This window comes from Lissotriton vulgaris, chromosome 5, assembly GCF_964263255.1.
Source record: "Lissotriton vulgaris chromosome 5, aLisVul1.2, whole genome shotgun sequence".
NCBI lineage: Eukaryota > Metazoa > Chordata > Amphibia > Caudata > Salamandridae > Lissotriton > Lissotriton vulgaris.
The window spans coordinates 2,006,590,149-2,006,608,643 of NC_141693.1; the positions used below are offsets into that span (position 1 = coordinate 2,006,590,149).

Sequence of the window (18,495 nt, forward strand, 5' to 3'; positions counted from 1 at the left end):
GGGGGGACGGGGGGCCGGCCGAGTACTTTGCCAGGGCCGGTTCTGGTTCCCAGTCCGGCCCTGCTTCTGAGGTCGATAAAATGAGTGCCATTGACTTAGGTAACAACAAACATCTGCTACTAAGTGCTACACAAATGTAATGTTCAATTCAATTCAAGTACTTTATTCGATTTTCACCAAGTAAAAAAAAATCATAAAAGCAGTACATAGTAAACAAATTACACCTTATAGATATACACAATAAATAGTTATAAAAACAGCATTAAATCCAAGTGTGGTGACAAATCGATAATTAATAAATTCAGGATAGATTCCGTGATTTTACGACACTTTTTAAAAACATCGACATAGAACTAATACATAGGGGGTTTCCTAATTGTTGGAGATGTAAATAAGCTGGCCTACATTGCCTCCACGCCCCATCTCTAAGATAAGATTTCAGCCATCTCGCCCGTTCTTTTTTATACTGTTTGCAAAATAGTACCAAATGGAAGGTAGACTGGATAGATATGTTGTCGCATGGGCATGGCGCAAGAGTTCTATTCCAGTCATTTTTCTCCGGATATGAAACCAGGCGATGAAATATATTGAACCTGAATCTGGTCAGGACAAAGCGCTCAAAACCCAAAGTGATCAGAGTTAGGTAGGGTTGCATTTTGAGGGTAATCAGCAGCGGCTGATGTTCGAAAACAGTTCTTTTGCTGACTTCATTCCCAAGCCTTAAGGTGTTAAAATGTTCCATACACAGGTTTTTTAAGACTTTTTTAGGAATTTTCCCAATTGATTCGGGTTTATCATACCATTCTGGCTTGTCAATGTCCGTCAGGGCTTTCCTCACATACTCAAGCCATTTGATTCTTTTTGCGTTGGCTAATTTTTTGACATCCAGGATAATTTCTCGATTGAGAGCCAGTTCTTGCGTTGCCCAAATTCTCCTCCAGAGTAAGATTGGCTGGATTTTAATCAGATCTGTCAAATAGTCCATGCCTAGTTCTACATGACAATTATAATTTGACATACTTGCCGGAAGGGACAAAAGGTAGCGAAAAAAATTATTTTCAATAATCTGGAGCATCGTTACATCCTGATTTCCCCATATCCCTGCCCCATACAGGGCGATGCTTCTACATTTGGCCACATATATGTTAAGCATTATACCAGGTTGTTTTCTGCCCAATTTACTGGCGAAATGCTTTATCGCCGCAACTGAGCGTTTAAATGCTAGCGCTCTGTTTTTTACCTCGGGGCCCCATCCCCCTGTTGCCTCGATTGTGACCCCTAGATATGGGAATGTTTTTGTGGCCTGTAGTAGGGTGCCTGCCGCCTTAAGTTGTTTACATCTGGCTCCTCCTTTACCAGAAGCCATCACATAGGACTTTTTTGCATTCAGGTTTAGGCCCCTCTCTTCCATGTATGTTATATATCTATGCAATACCTTTTGCGCGCCGACCTTTGTTCTTGCCATCAACACAGCGTCGTCCGCATACAAGAGGGAGCTGATCTGCGTATCCCCGGCCTTAGGAGAGTCAATGTTGCTGGCACCCAATTCCCTCTCCAAGCTGTTAGTGTAAAGAGAGAAAAGGAATGGGGCCAGCACACACCCTTGCCTCACCCCCTTCTGTATGCGGAAAGACCCTGTGCATTCCCCCTCCAGCCCATACCTTACTCTGGCAGAGGCATTCGAATATAATTGTCTTAGGAAGAGGACTATCGAAGAATCCACTTTCATCTCTTCTAATGTCAACCACAGTTTATCATGTATAACACAATCAAACGCCGACGAAAGGTCGACGAAGATTGCGTAGAAACACCCCTCTTTTGCACTGGTATATTTCCCCTGCAAAAGAACAAAGTTTAGCACTTGTTCCACAGTACCCATCCCTAGTCGGAAACCATATTGTACTGGGGTCAAGATATTTTGATCTTCAGCCCAGTCCTGGAGCCTAGTCAGGATTACTCTTCCTGCAATTTTTACTATTGAATCCAGTAGTGAAATTGGTCTATAATTTGATGGGCTTTCCCTATCCCCCTTTTTATATATCGGGATAATCAGTGATTCAGCCCAGGTTTTAATGAAGCCAATATCACAACATGCCCCCATTACACGTAAACATATAGGTGCCCAAAGATCTATGTTCTTTTTGTAAAGGTCACTTGGGATCCCATCTGGGCCTGGGGCTTTATTGTTTTGAGAGGATTTAATCGCAACCTTGACCTCCTCTAATTCGAACTCTAGTGGGATCGGGTGATGCTTACTTGGTAGTGGTGGCTCGGTTAGGGTATCACTATACAATTTAGAGAAAAACTCTACCCATGCATTTTCATCGATAGCTATATCTATTTTAGCTGTCGCATTGTTATTAATAAATGGTGAGTTAACTACCTGCCAAAATAGCTTTGGGTCTCTACTTTCCGCTGCCTCCAATAAATCTTGCCAAGCCTTCTCCTTGATTGCTTTCTTCCTTTGATCTCTTGTTACCTTATATGCTTTCCTTAATACTCTGATGGTCTCAGGATCCCTTACTGGGTCTTTTAGGGCCTTTTTTAGCGCATTGTGTGCCTTAGTGCATTCAGTGTTAAACCACCCCTTTGGAGTGTTTTGCTTTTTTAGGCACTTTCTAGTCAGAACACCCTTTATAATTTCCGTTATGTTAGAAAAGGCCTCCAGTATTTCTCCACTTGTGGGATTATCCTCTAAACATACAAGTAGCGATGGGAGAGCCTCGTGGACTATTCTTTGCATAATTTTTTCCGGGTCTGCCATGCTCCATTTTAAAGCAATACCATTTCTTCGTGCTACCTCTAAGTTCTGAGTCCATGTCAAAGTCTCAGTTAGTGTATTTATTTTAACATCCTGTATGTTAAGTACCATTTTTAACGGCAAGTGATCGCTCAGACCCATAGCAAGGGTTTCAACATTCATAACACTACTGCCAAACCTATTTGGTAGAATTATGAAATCAATAGTTGACTGTAGTCCTCTTGCCATAAAGGTTGAAGTGAAGTCAACCTTAGGGTAACATAGCCTATTTGCAAACCCTAGATCAAGCTTGGCCATAATATCATTTAGGATTTCCCCTTTAGAATGATGAGCAAAATGACTACTATCCCCTTGTTCCCCCACCCCATATTCTGCAAAACCACATGTGTCACTAGTACATATATTTACGTTAAAATCACCAGCCCAAATCCAGATTAATTCCTTCCCTTTCAAGGGTTTTACCTCCCTCATTTCTTTGTACACTTCCATTAGTACTTCCCTGAAGTGTGCATTTTCGATGTTGTTATAGAAATTAATAACTATCAGCACACTTCTACCATTTAAATCAATTGTGACAAGTTGAAAGTAGGGTGACGTGGATCTACCTATACTAGTACTAGTGTTTAAACGATTGGACACGTAGACACATAGACCCCCTTTATTCCTGCCATGGTTGGAAATTACTGCAGGAACATAGAACGTTTTAAAACCCTCTATATGCACCTCCTTTAAAGCCCAGGTTTCCTGGACACAGAGTATGTCAATGCTAGTTACAAACTCACCCCAAAGAGTTTCTGTCACTTTGTTGGCAATCCCACACACATTCCATGTTACTACATTTATTAGCTTGTCCTTTGTTCTAGTTATCAGATTTGCCTCTCCCCCAGCATTCTTCCTAACTTCCTTCTCCGTTGAGATTTCATTGCCCTTATCCTTTGTACAGCTTGCCTTTTTAATTTTATTCATCATCCTTATTTCAGTGTCTAGGGTCGTGTTTCTTTTACTTCCTGTACCTTTGTCGGATGTTGGGCTCTTATGTATAGTTTCCTTATCCCTCACCTTATTTCCTTTTGTTTTAGATTTGGATTTAGAAAGTCAATCATTTGAATCTAGGCCCGAAAGTGGTTCAAAGAGATTATGAAGAGGAATATTCCAATAAGAATTTGGGTTTGTGTGGTGATATTTATTACTTAAACCATACTCAGACTCATTGGAATGATAAGGCAAGAGGGTGGGTGGGAGGTCATGGTACCTGTAACGGTTATTCCCTGGGCCATACTCAAACGTGTTGGGATATTGCGACAAGGGGGTAGGTGGTGGATCGTAGTACCTGTCCCTACTTAGGCTGTGTCCAAGTCTATTGGGGTGATGTGGCAAAAAGCCAGGTGGCGGCTCATAGTACCTATGCCTATCTAGGCTGGGTTGTTGTCTATAGTTAGCTGGTGCACGGGAGTTATAGTGACTCCGTTTTGGAGGATGGGTACGGGGCTTCATCATACCTTGAGGATAAAAATAACTCAAATTCCGGGTGGCTACAGAGCCATCCTGCCTTCCCGAGAACCAATCAGAGATATGGTTAACTACCCTGTGATCCCTGAAATTTGTGATGATTACGTCACCTTCAATTTCTTTTGGTCTCACGCCCACCCAGTCACAGCGTCTAACAGATATAATCTCCCCATTTAAATGTGGTGGGAGTGGTCTGTTAGCCCTCAGCCAGTGGTTTACTTTGTTTTTTAGGGATGTGTCAGGCTCTATACTGCCCTCTGTTAATTTGGGGACCCCAGTCAATATAATGACATAGTTTAGTGACTCAGGGGGTAGATCTACATTTTTGGTATGTTTTGTTTTGTATAGAGTTTGAGGTGGGTTAGTTGTTTCCCTTGTCTCTACCACTGCGGGGACCTTTTTTGCCATAGTCATAGCTTTTCCCACCTGAGGTACCAGAGTTCCCGTCGGTGTCACACTTTTGTCATTCTGAGTTAAGGTTGTTTGTGGCTGAGCCTTAGTGTGAGTCACTGTGTTCTGTGTTAAGTGCGTGTCTGCTTGACCATTTTCTCCCCCTTTACTCTGTCCCATTGCTTCAGTTGTTTGGATCTCCAGTATACGATCCACGGTTTTACCCAGCATTTTTACCCTCTCCAAGATAGGGAGCATAAAGGATCTAAGAAGATATTCAATGTCCTCTATAAGGCCTCCGTGCGTCTTGCTAAATGAAGGCACACTCTCCCCTGTTTGTGGCTTACTTGATACTACTTTCACAGTGGCCTTAGGAGTTTTATTATTGGAGTTCTTTGGAGGCAGTGGCGTTTTTATAGATTCAGGCCTTTTTCTGTTCCCAGCCTTTCGCGCCTTTTTCCTTGGCGGGGAATGACATACTTCGCGACTTCTCTTACACTGTATAGTTCCAGCTGCTGGTTTATCTGTGTGTTTATTCCCTTGTTTCCCATCTTCAGAAGGGGATGTGGCTACGGGCAAGGTGTGACATGTTGCATCTGCATCCAGATCTATTAATGAATGCGATACAATAACCTCGGCTGAAGTCAGTAAATTTTGGGTGATAATAATTGGGCTGTCATGCTCCTTTTGTGTTGTTTCAGGTGGACCTTCTTTAAAGATTAGAGGGATGTCGTTTGTATTGAATAGGTCTAAATCTGTCTCACCCACTATAGAGTTATTTGGCGTTGAAGTAACCTCAGTTGCAACGGATTGTAAGGGTGTCTGTTTAAGTAGTTCGATAGAAAGGCGTCGCTCTGCTCTCCGCTCAGCCAACTCTAGCTCTCTATCTATATCCCTTTTTGTCCGAGCAAAAAACTTATCAAGAGGGCCCAATATACTCATTCCTAGGGTAGCAGGTAGCGATGAGTTCAATAAATTTCCAGCCATTATACCACTCCTATATGAGTGTTTTAAAGTAAAGTAAAGTGACTTCTAATGCCCCTGTCCACCAAGTAAATCCAGTGTGCAGCCCGTGTGGCTAACCAGTCAGTATTCGAATACCGGGGCTGTGAATAAATACCTGTAGGCAATGTTCAGGTCCTCCTGCCCCGGACGGCCACGCCCTTTGCCCGGGCTTTGCCCGGCTGCGCCCGCACCGCGTCCCGCGACGCGGGAGTTCTGACCTGTTTTTGAAGCGCCAACTGGCGCGGAATCCCTGTGGGCGGGGTAATGTTTAAAACCCTGCAGTCTTAGTATTTTGAAGAGTAACAACTGGGCTTTAAGTGGGATGAAAAAACGGGGGGGGAGCGCTCTCTCAAAGGGACGAGGCTGATGTAGTTAAGGGAGTGGCTTAAAAACAGTAAACTAGATATCTGTGCTTAGAATAGTGTGCCGCCCGGCTGGTATTTTGCTGCTTCTGTTAATGCATTTAGATATATAATACAACAGGTAACATTGCACCTACAACAAGGCAGGGCTGTTGGCTTTTTCAATGGTTGTTAGTTTCAAAAGATAAATAAGCAGCAACTATGGCTTTGTTCAGTGCTTTAACCCCTTAAGTGCTGCCTCGGTGCATTGGCCGACGGCAGCACTACCTCCCCAGTGCTGCGCACGACCATTGGACGTCCATTCAGCACTAGTTCCAATGGACAGCGCAGCACTGGGGAGGAATGTTTAATAGCAGCTATGAGGTTAAATGGAAATAAAGACGTGCAGGTACTCACTCTTTAGAGTACCAGTGTCAGCTGCGGCCCGTGCAGGTAAGAGTGGTGAGGCAGGCTCGGGGGGATTTCGACAGATGACGAGCGAAAATTAATTATTTATTTAATTTCCCCTCATCACCGTCAGTCGAAATCTCCCCTCAGCCGACCCCACCGTTCTTACCTGCACAGGCCGCGGCTGAGCGGTTTGCTACTCAGAAGTGCCAGTACTAAGTATGGGCGGAAAATCCGTTGCGCTCGCGGATTTTGCGGATTTTCAGTAAATTCGCAATCCGCGAGATTCGCGAATTTCCCGCAAAATCCGCAAATCCGCGAGCAGAGGATTTTATGGCTTGCTCGCACTGTTCGCGTGAGTTCGCGGCTTCCCAGTTCAACTTCGCGCCCCGCGAATAAGCGCTAAATTGCAGAAATACGATCTTAGCAAAACTGAAACTACTTACCAGGTTCAAAAGTTCAAGCTCATCATTAGTAGCCATTTCCTGTAGTGCTTCCTGAGGGGCCCCTCCAGAGTTCAGTTGCCTACTTGCAACTATTATATGACCCTGCTCTGACCCTCAGAATAGTTACACATATGCCACAAAGGTCCTGAATTACAGCTAAGGGAGACAAGCAGGAGCCAGGCTGGAAGTTCAAATCCAGTGACACATTAATCAGGCCCTAATTCATTATTGTCAGTTGGGGCAGGGCAGGTGTTGTAACTAATTTTGCAACAATGAAAGCACTTAGCAAGTGCAAAAGATCACTAATCAGGAAGCACTAAGGAAGCAGGTGCCAGCTAAAAAAATATTCTGTGACACATTAATCAGCCCCAAATTAATTCAGGTCACTTGAGGCAGGGAAGGTGTGCTTTGCTTTGCCACAATAATGTACACTGGACAACCAGAGGGTGCTGTGATGAAACAGAGGGTGGCATGGGTGGGCCAGAGGGTGGCATGAGTAGTCAGAGAGTGGCAGTGGTGACAGAGGGTGGCAGTGATGAAGAAGAGTGTCCCAAACAGGCTGGACACGTACAAACAACAAGTTCGCAAAACTTGCGACCCGACAGGTAAGTTCGCGTTTGCGAAATTGTACAAAACCCTCGCGAACTGGCAGAAACCCGCGCGAACACAAAAAAAATCGCAAATTCGCGAGAATTCGCGGATTTTGCAGATTGCGAGTTCGCGAATCCGCAAAATTTGCGAACGCAAGATTCGCAAAATTTGCCCATGCTTAGCCAGTACTCTATCATTAAATGTATTGCATAAGTGCCGACAAGTGCAGGTACTCTTCCATTAAATGTATTGCAAGAGTGCCGAGAAGTGCCAGTACTCTCCCATTAAATGTTTTGCACAAGTGCCGAGACGTGCCAGTACTCTGCCATTAAATGTATTGCATAAGTACCGAGAAGTGAAGGTACTCTTCCATTAAATGTATTGCAGGAGTGCCGAGAAGTGCCAGTACTCTCCCATTAAATGTTTTGCACAAGTGCCGAGAAGTGCCAGTACTCTGCCATTATATGTATTGCATAAGTACCGAGAAGTGCAGGTACTCTTCTATTAAATGTTTTGCACAAGTGCTGAGAAGTGCCAGTACTCTTCCATTAAATGTTTTGCACACTGCCGAGAGGTGCAAGTACTCTCACATTAAATGTTTTGCACACTGGCGGGAAGTCCAAGTACTCTCGTTGTATATAACATTAAAAACGCTTCCGTTTTGAAAGGATGAGGCTGTGAAAATACCTAAGGGGTCTCTTTGAAGTTACATCACAGGCAGTGAAGGGGGGCACTGCTGCATATGTTCTTTGACCCTGAGGGTGAGGTCAAAAACAGAGAGCCCGATAGGGACCCGTCTCAGACCCGACTCTCTTAAAGCCCTGAGTGAAAAAACGCCTATTGCCCTCTCTTGTGAGTTGGTCCAGGGGTCTGCAGAGAGGGGTTTCGCAGTGAGAGACGGTCACTGGGCCTTACTGTGTGTAGGACTCAGGATGGTATCGCAGTGAAATCACCCTCAGTTCGTGACACCTGCCAGTCCTGGTAGTTTAGCCAAGGCCTTGTTGTGTCCCGAGATATGTATCTATACGTTGAATACAGACAAGTGAAGTCCCAGCATGCAAAGCGCTAATGGCTGAAGCTGAGAACGGTGCTTGGGGCAGGGGTCGGGCCTGTCAGGGGCTGGTTGAGCGCACAGCTCCCGCGGCCGCCCCCGCGCGTGAGACGCACGTGGATTGACCCCCGGGGGCTGACCCTTCTCTGCTTCCTCTTTCAGCTGCTCCGGGAGATGGTGAATGACCGATGGAAGGCCATGGCGGGGTCATCTCAGCTCGAGGACGTGCAGCAGAAGTCACAGGTGAGAGGGGGCCCGCAGGTGGGGAGGGTAAAGCTGTCCAGTGAGGCCACGTCACCAGGGACAGCAGCCATCACCTTTCCTTTCACAATCGAGTGTCTTTTGTGACGTGCAGTGCTGGTTCATTCCCGGAGCATCGGTCGGGACGGATGCACCGGAAATCACTGATGGGTCCAGTGGGGCCCAGGATGGGAGCACACAGTCTGTAGGGACACTGTGGTGACCCGAGGGGCAGGGAGACACGTATTAGTGGAGTTTCAACATTAATCCTTTATGGGTTCCGGAGTGGCGTGTTACTCGCTAGAAAAGCGCTTCAACACCCATCAGGGGTAACAGGTGCTTTATGAATGCAAACCTTTCTTTCCCTTCTATCCCTCCGCTATCTTCTCACTCTGAATAACTGACTAATATCCATCACTTTAATTACTTTCATATTTCACGATATTAATTCATCACTAATCCTTTATGGGTTTCTGGAATAGTGTGCTTCAACTCACCATCAGGGGTAACAAGCGCTATACAAATACAAACCTTTGTCCTCCTCTATCCTTCTGCTATCCTTCCGAATCCAAATAACTGACTGACCTATCCATCACTTAAAATGTACTTGCATGTTTCACTATACTAATTCAACACTAATCCTCTATGGGTCCCGGAGTAGGGTGCTACCCGCTGAAAAAGCGCTTTGACGCCTCGTCAGGGGTAGTAAGTGCTATATAAATGCAATTTCAATACAAATCAATGACGACACTCCTCTCTCCGGGGAATGGCCCCGCTCACTGGAGCATGCAGTCTGTAGGGACACAGGGCCCTAGGGTGACCCGAGGGGTAAGGATACGGAATCCTGGGATGACCCGAGGGACAGTGAGACACTTATTAGTGGATCGGGAGGACACTAATTTTCCCAGGGGGTGGTTCTGCTCACCATTTGTCCCATTCTGCATCTAAGGAAGGAATGCCTCCCTGGAGGATCAAGCACTGGCAAAGTCAAAAGGGCTGGTCTCTTCAATCACTGGCGATTCTAAGCACTCACCACACACTCACTCTGCAACTCACGCTTGCACCCATGGTATGGTACCATTATTTATGTAGTGCTTGCTACCCCTAACAAGGCACTAAAGCACTTTGCAGGTGAAAGCCCAGTGTTAGTGATTAGACAAGTGGTAAGGGTAGAGGTGCTCGTGCCATTTCCATTCTGAGAAATGCAATTCAAGCTCTCTTCATACATCAATAGAGCGCTTCATTTGTGTACTCACCCTCTCACCAGCTACAAGGACACATACATACCAACTCAGCAAGAAATGCAGAATAAATCAAAAGAATGCAATCAGAAAAAAGAGAAAATGCGGTCTCATAAACGTGATAGGTTTGTGCTTGCAAAGAAAAATGAGTAAAATGTAAATGTGGAGCCGGGAAACCGCGTTGAATTTGTACTGTTCCTACTGTGCCTTTCTTTTAAAGTTCCATTTTGGTCTCTATGCTTACAAGTAATTTCTGGGCCATCTTGGAATGGTAAACAAATAATAAACTATGCAAAATACCATTCCAAGATGGCTGCCAAGGAAACTTCACACTGGATGGCCATCTTGGAATGGAATTGAATATAGTGTATCACTGTTATACCAATCCAAGATGGTCTACATGTTTTTTCTAAAAGTGTCAGCCTTCTTGAAATGGTATATTGACAGTAGCTTTTGGCCATCTTGTTTAGAAGGGGAGACATCCATTACAACGCAGTCTTTACACTGCAATACGTTTACAACGTGGCCATTACAACGCAAGTCTATACAACAACTTGGGCTGGATGGCGCTATACACTAAGGCAGTGGTTCCCAAACTTTTTTGACCCGTGGCTCCCTTGACCTAATTGGCAGTTGGCCGTGGCTCCCCACCATTTTTTTACCCGCGCACAGGGGTGCCGCGGCGCACCCTTTGGGAACCACAGGTCTACATGAAGAATCAAGCCTAGACGTGATGAAGGGTTCAGAGAGTAGCCATCACTATCATAAACCTTTATTTGCAATCACAAAGATCTTATAAAGTACATCTCAATGCATACATAGAGTAGTATAAAGCACTCCCACTAAAAGGCTAGAGAAAGGCTGAAGGAGCTCTGTGGCGTTACAAGAAGTTTACGTGTGGTGGGCTCTGATCATGGCCGTCCGCAGAAATGTTTACGGGGGGGCACATTTTTAACATTCATCACCCTCCCCCTTGCACCCTTCTCCCCCTCTCCCTTACACTTCTCCCCCTTCCCCTTGTACCCTACTCCACCTCCGTCTTGCACCCTTTTCTACCTTGCACCATTCTCCAGTCTGCCTTGCACCCTTCTCCCCTCCGCCTTGCACCCTTCTCCCCTCCGCCTTGCACCCTTCTCCTCTCTGCCTTGCACCCTTCTCCCCTCCGCCTTGCACCCTTCTCCCCTCCGCCTTGCACCCTTCTCCTCTCCGCCTTGCACCCTTCTCCCCTCCGCCTTGCACCCTTCTCCTCTCCGCCTTGCACCCTTCTCCCCTCTGCCTTGCACCCTTCTCCCCTTCGCCTTGCACCCTTCTCCCCTCCGCCTTGCACCCTTCTCCCCTCCGCCTTGCACCCTCCTCCTCTCCTCCTTGCACACTTCTCCTCCCCGCCTTGCACCCTTCTCCCCTCCGCCTTGCACCCTTCTCCCCTCCGCCTGGCACCCTTCTCCCCTCCGCCTTGCACCCTTCTCCCCTCCGCCTTGCACCCTTCTCCCCTCCGCCTTGCACCCTCCTTCTCTCCGCCTTGCACCCTTCTCCCCTCCCCCTTGCACCCTTCTCCCCTCCGCCTTGCACCCTTCTCCCCTCCGCCTTGCACCCTTCACCCCTCCGCCTTGCACCCTTCTCCCCTCCGCCTTGCACCCTTCTCCCCTCCGCCTTGCACCCTCCTCCTCTCCGCCTTGCACCCTTCTCCCCTCCGCCTTGCACCCTTCTCCCCTCCGCCTTGCACCCTTCTCCCCTCCGCCTTGCACCCTTCTCCCCTCTGCCTTGCACCCTTCTCCTCTCTATCTTGCACCCTTCTCCTCTCTATCTTGCACCCTTCTCCCCCTCCCCCTTGCACCCTTCTCCCCCTCCCCCTTGCACCCTTCTCCTCTCTGCCTTGCACCCTTCTCCCCTCTGCCTTGCACCCTTCTCGGCCACCCCATTGCACCCTTCCCATCCAATGGAGGGGGCTGCCACCTGGAACAATGGCACCATTTCAAAAAGCATGATGGACTCCCCGTGCCTAAAAATGAATGTGTCCGTCTGTAACGCAACTGGTGCTAATGTAAAGCGCTCTGATGCCTTCGGGTGGAGTTCGCACTATATAAAACTGTAAAAAAAATACTTGGTAGGGGGCCTTGTGCTGCTTTTGGGTCAGCAGGGTCAGGGTGAGATCAAATCACAGAAACCAGGATGTGATGAGCAGGAGGTGTGGGCAAGCCTATGGATCAGAATTATATGGCTGACTCAGATTGAAATATGAACCTGCAAAAATGCTGCATCCACTGTCACGTCGCTATATAATGAAGGGACGCAGATGAGGGATTAGGACAGTAAATCTGTATTTCCTCAGCTTGCAATGCCCCAAAACCATATTTTTGTATGCTGATTATTTTGACCTCAATATAATAATGTGAACACTTGGATCTGACTAGAAAGCAAAGTCAACAATCATCTCTTTTTTTACATATTTACAATTTGAGGCACATGGCAGAAAAGTGATTTGCTCGCAATCACTCATATTTTTTATTCAAGTCCCGAAACTTACATCCTGGCAGTCAGCGCTAAACTCACCAAAGGGCTCATGCCCAGTACAGAGGCATTTTACAACTTTTGTGGAAAACACAGAGCGGAGCTTCCAATGTATTCCCGCTCTATATTGTACCAAGAAAAACGTCTTCAATCATGACAGAAAACAAGACGAACAGGCGCGGATGCACCGGTTCCAGGGCCGGGGAGTCATTCTCGGGTTCGGAGCCCCTGACAGGAAGTGCACCTGTGCAGCACTTAGGACCCATTACTTATCCTTTTACAAATTAAGCACTGTCATCAATCACTCATTCAGATGCAGAGTGCGAGGATCACGTGAACTAGTAGCAGAAAGGATAGGGAGGAGTTGAGGCTGCAATTTCCAGGACCCACATCCTGCACTGTGGCGCGGCGCCCCTGGCTTCTAATCACGCCGCACTGGGGCGCCACGGCGCACACTTTGGGAACCACTGCACTAAGGAATAGTGTGATTTACTATTCCAACACCTTCCCTACTGTTACGCAGGCTGGAGTTGGAATAATAAGTCATACTATTCCTAAGTCCAGCGCCCTCCAGCGCAAGTTGTTGTGACGACTTGCGTTGTAATGACTGCATTGTAAACGTATCGCGGTGTGTGGACCGTGATGTAACATCATACATTCGTTTAGAAGACATGGTCACGTGGGATACTGCCCACTGCAGATGAAATCAGCAGAAAACTAGTGATCTGGTAGTATTGTCTGGAGAGCTGCTGGTTTCTCTACATAAAACAAACAAAATATAAAAAGAGTAGACAAGAAATAAAACTGGATCTATAAAACAGGGGAATGTAAAGCTAAAGATCTGGGCACTGGTCGTAGGAGTGAAGTGTTCTAACTATCGGACAGATGTTCATATGCGATCAGGTAAAATGGCTTTACCCGCAGAACAATACAGCTAAAGTAGGCTTACCGATCATGCTGGTCTCGTGCTGTCATGAGCAGAGTGTGGATGGTACTAGGACAGACCAGTGGCTGAACACTGGCTGATCGGACCCCCCTGTTCCTATGTAAGTGGAGGTGAGTGTTGTTTCTTTGAATATTTTTGGCTGCAGGAGCCTAGCAGACAGCTAAAGAGCTAACAGCCCAGATGTCAAAAGCAAATTAATGTTCACACAGTGACATATTACAGGCAAAGTTACAGAGATCTTCAAAATCATATTTGGGGAAAAAAATAGAAAACCCTTCCAAAGAAGGGCCAATATGGAGCCTTGCAAATCTAGGGCCAGGGTATGTCAGAGGGAGGAACCAACTCTGGATCCATTGTCTACAATGTTGATCTGTGAAAAATTATTATAACAAAGCACCTGTCTATAAGCGTTCACAACGTGCAGTAACAATACACCTGTAGAAGCATATTGGCTTTCATATATGCTTTTCACCAGAAATAAGAAATGACTACTGCCTCTGTCACAACTTTCATATCAAACAGCACAAGATGATGGACGAGTGTCGAAACTTTTCAACTACTCACCCCACTCACAGATCTGGGTTTAATCCATCGCTCTTTAGCTCCTTTCGCCACCCCAGTTTGGACCCACCATATGCAAATTAGTTTTGACTCTGCCCCTCATGAGAACAGCTCAGCCCGAACTTCCAGACCAGGTTTTCCCTGAACCGTAACACAAGCAACCCAAGATTGGTTTTGGAGTATCACCCCTCATCGGCCAGGCTAGCTTGAATCTAGAGGCATAGCGAGCACAGGACCCACCTCATTCTGGGCAGACCCTTGGCCACTTAGGGCAAACATAGCAAACAGAACAAGATGATGGTGGAGCGCTGAAACTTTTCAACCACTCAGCCCCAGTCAAGAGACTACCCACGTAGGGAGAACCAGATTTGTGACTGGGGATGAATGTTTGAAAGGTTTCACCACTCCGTCCATCATTTAATTTTGTGATGTTGCTATGCGTGCCCTAAGTGGCTACGGGTATGCCTAAACGTGGGTCCCTTGCTCACTGCACCACTGGATTCAAGCTAGCCTGGCTGATGAGGGGTTATACCCTGAAACCAGCCCCATGGTGCTTGTTTCTGAACCTGGCTTGGCAGTTCCGTCTGGACTGTTCCCATGATGAGCAGGATCAAGACTGATTTGCATAAGGCTGGGTCTAAACTGGGATGGCACAGTGAGCTAAAGAACAATGATGGATTAAACCCATATCTGTGACTGGGGGAGGGGGGGTGAATGTTTGGTTTGTTCCGCATTCCATCCATCATCTGTGTGTCTTTTGCTTTCTCACCCTAAGGGCACCAGCTATGCTCAGACATGGGTCCCGGACTCACTCACTGGACAATGGTGACACAGTCGCCCTCATCCTCCTCGACCTCTCTGCAGCATTTGACACAGTCTGCCACAGCACCCTTCTACAACGCCTCAATAACATCGGAATCCAAGGAAAAGCACTTGATTGGATCACCTCGTTCCTCACCGGAAGAACCCAGAGAGTCCGCCTTCCTCCATTCAAGTCCGAGGCCTCTGAAGTCATCTGCGGCGTACCTCAAGGATCCTCACTCAGTCCCACCCTCTTCAACGTATACATGAGCCCCCTCGCGGCCATCGCCCGCCAACACAACCTCAACATCATCTCTTACGCGGATGACACTCAACTAATCCTTTCTCTCACCAAGGACCCCAGCACCGCCAAAACTAACTTACACGAAGGAATGAAAGAAGTCGCCGAATGGATGAAACAAAGCCGTCTGAAACTGAACTCAGACAAAACAGAAGTCCTCATCTTAGGCACATCCCCCTCCGCATGGGACGACTCCTGGTGGCCGGAAGCCCTCGGAAAAGCACCCATCCCGACAGACCACGCACGGAACCTTGGCGTCATCCTGGATTCTTCACTCTCAATGAACAGACAAGTCAGCGCCGTATCCTCTTCCTGCTTTAACATTCTTCGCATGCTCCGAAAAACATTTCGCTGGATCCCCGCCGAAACAAGGAAGACAGTCACCCACGCTCTAGTCACGAGCCGATTAGACTACGGAAACACCCTCTACGCAGGTACCACCGCTAAACTCCAGAAGAAACTACAACGAATCCAAAACGCCTCAGCCAGGTTGATATTAGACATCCCACGCAACGAACACATCTCTGGTCACCTTAAAGACCTCCACTGGCTACCCGTCAATAAGAGGATCACTTTCCGACTGCTCACCCACGCACACAAATCACTCTACGACATCGGACCAGATTGCCTCAACTCTCGACTGTCCTTCTACACCCCCCCCCGCCAACTACGCTCTTCCAGCCAAGCCTTCGCCACTGTACCTCGCATCAACAAGACCACCATGGGAGGCAGATCCTTTTCATACCTGGCTGCCAAAACATGGAACTCACTCCCCGCTTACCTCCGCCTCACCCAGAACCACCTAGCGTTCAGAAAGCAGCTTAAAACATGGATATTTGACAAATAATCCTCCTCCCCTTCCTAAGCGCCTTGAAACCCTCTGGGTATGTAGTGCGCTATACACATTTTATGACTTGACTTGACTTGACTCCGCCACTGGATTCAAGCTAGCCAGGCCGGTGAGGGTTGATACCCCAAAACCGGTCCCACGGTGCTTGTTTCTAGTCCAGGGAGGACCTGGCTTGGCAGTTCCGTCTGGACTGTTCCCATGAGGAGCAACGTCAAGACTATTTTGCATACGGTTGGGTCCATGCTGGGGTGGCAGGGTGAGAAAAAGAACAACAAATTTAACCCAGATCTCTTGAGTGAGGGTGAATGTTTGATTTGTTCAACATTCCGTACACTTTCTGTGTGTCTAGAACTTTTATATTAGCAGACCAGACCTAAAACATTAGAATAACACTTCCCAGTACATCAATCAGAACTACATCCTTGATTGTTAGCTTATAATTTAAATGTGTACAAAGTTACAGTTGTCAAAAAATGGGCAACCCCTCATAAAAGGGATTAGCAAGAAATCTCCCAGTGCAAATCTATTTTCCCAGGTTCTGTTTGTGAGAGTAACACACACCAAAACACTTGCTTACCATGGTAACCTACAGGTTTTGACACAATGTAATATTAATCCATATATTGTTGCCTATTGAATATATGTCTTTATATCGAATGCGCTACAACGCATTCCAATACAACACGATTGTTATAACAACCACTTTGTAACAACGCAAACCATTACATTGCAGATTGTTTCAACGACTTGCTGTAGGGGGCGCGCTGGACTTAGGAATAGTATAATTTACTATTCCTACTCCAGTTTGTGCAACAGCAAGGGGTCGTGTTGGTTTGTAAATCCAACACAAGCGCCCCCTACAGCAAGTCGTTGAAATGACTTGCGATGTAATGGTATGCGTTATAACAATGCGGTTGTTGCAATGACCGCGTTGTAATGGAATGCGTTGTAGTGCAACCGATGTAAACAATGCTTCCCATGCCCATTAGCTTTAACATATGCTTTTCACAACACATAAGTCAAGACTACTGCCTTGTTGTACCTAGTAAAAAGATCGGATCCATGGAATCAAACACCGGCTTTCCGAATGAAATCTTCTGGCCAATAGCCCTGAACATTGGTTTACCACCATGAGCAGCTCAGACCTGCGCTAGTAAGCGTAAGCTTCCTAGCGAGGGAAAAGGTGCAATCCGAGCATTCCAGCTCTTGCTTTCACAGACCCACACACCTTCTGCCCAACCTGAAGCTCGCAGAGAGGGTTAGTGTGTGGGAGGAGCTTAAAGCCAGTCTTCAGTGCTGCTTCCTGTAGCTGTGTGTCTGGTGTTCACATGTTATGTTATGTTATGTTATGCGTTTTTATTAGGCGCACAGATGCTCCAGCGAAGGAGCGTCCTGGCGCCCGACAAGGTAGCAGCACAACACAACGAGACAATAAATCAGAACACTTTTAAACTAAGGAAATAAGAAAGTTTTCACCGCAGGGCGAAAGGAAAGCAAATCCATGAGGGCTCGAATCGCCGGGGGAAGGGAGTTCCAGAGCACCGCCGCACGGACTTGAAAAGAGCGTCCGCCGGCCCTACTCCGCTTGAAGCGAGGGACAACAGCCAGTTCTAAATCAGCAGATCTTAAAGCTCGGACTGGGATGTAATGGACCAGGAGTTTAGAGAGGATCGTAGCTGGAGACCCCTTCAGAATTTTATAGGCGACACAGAGGACCTTAAACTGGATCCGCTGAGCCACCGGGAGCCAGTGCAACGAGCACAGGGTACTGGAAGTGGGGTACGATCTAGGTAGTCCAACCACCGATCTTTCTGCGGCATTCTGGATCCGCTGCAGGCGTCCAATCTCTGCCTGGTTCTGGCCTACTAATAAGGAACTTGCGTAATCCAGCCTGGAGATGACAGTGGCTTGGATCACGAGTTGCCTAGTGGAGGCATCAAAAAACTTGAGCACAGGACGAAGCCCGCGTAGGATGCCGAAACAACAGGCCGCCATACGCTTGGTGTGACAAACAAACGTAAGGGAAGGGTCCAAACAGACCCCGAGGTTTTTAAGCTCGGAGACTGGGGTGGGTGTAAGACCCAAATCCCCTGGCCACCATCTCTCTCCCCAAAGTTCCGGTTGTTTGCCAAAGATCATGACCTCGGTCTTACTAGCGTTCAGCTGGAGACAGTTGGACATCATCCAGCCGGCGACCGCCCGCAGTCCTTGTTGGAATCTGGGGGCATCCACATCGGCATCCCCGCTGATCGTGACCGCTAGCTGGGTGTCATCGGCGTATGACACCATTGTCATACCCCATTGCCTGACAACCTCAGCTAGCGGCCTTACGTATAGATTAAACAACGTAGGACTCAGCGAGGAGCCTTGGGGAACCCCCAGGCCCAGCGGATGGTATTTGGACTGAAACGGCGGGACGGTCACGCTAAAGGCCCGATTGGCTAAAAAGGACCGGAACCATTGGAGAGCGATGCCGGTGACACCAACCTCCTCTAGACGACGCAGAAGGATCGGGTGCGACACGGTGTCAAAGGCGGCGCTCAGA

At 47.3% G+C, this 18,495-nt stretch overlaps 1 protein-coding gene across 2 annotated transcripts in view; it reads left to right on the top strand.

Moving 5' to 3' along the window:
* The window catches only part of FIBCD1 (fibrinogen C domain containing 1), a 953,795-nt gene that overhangs the window by 48,515 nt on the left and 886,785 nt on the right, over nt 1-18,495 (top strand). For both annotated transcript variants that reach the window (XM_086924803.1, XM_086924804.1), the window contains one exon: nt 8,665-8,745. In XM_086924803.1, the coding sequence (XP_086780929.1) occupies nt 8,677-8,745 (69 nt within the window). In that variant the 5' untranslated portion in view covers nt 8,665-8,676. The remainder of the gene's footprint in view (nt 1-8,664; nt 8,746-18,495) is intronic.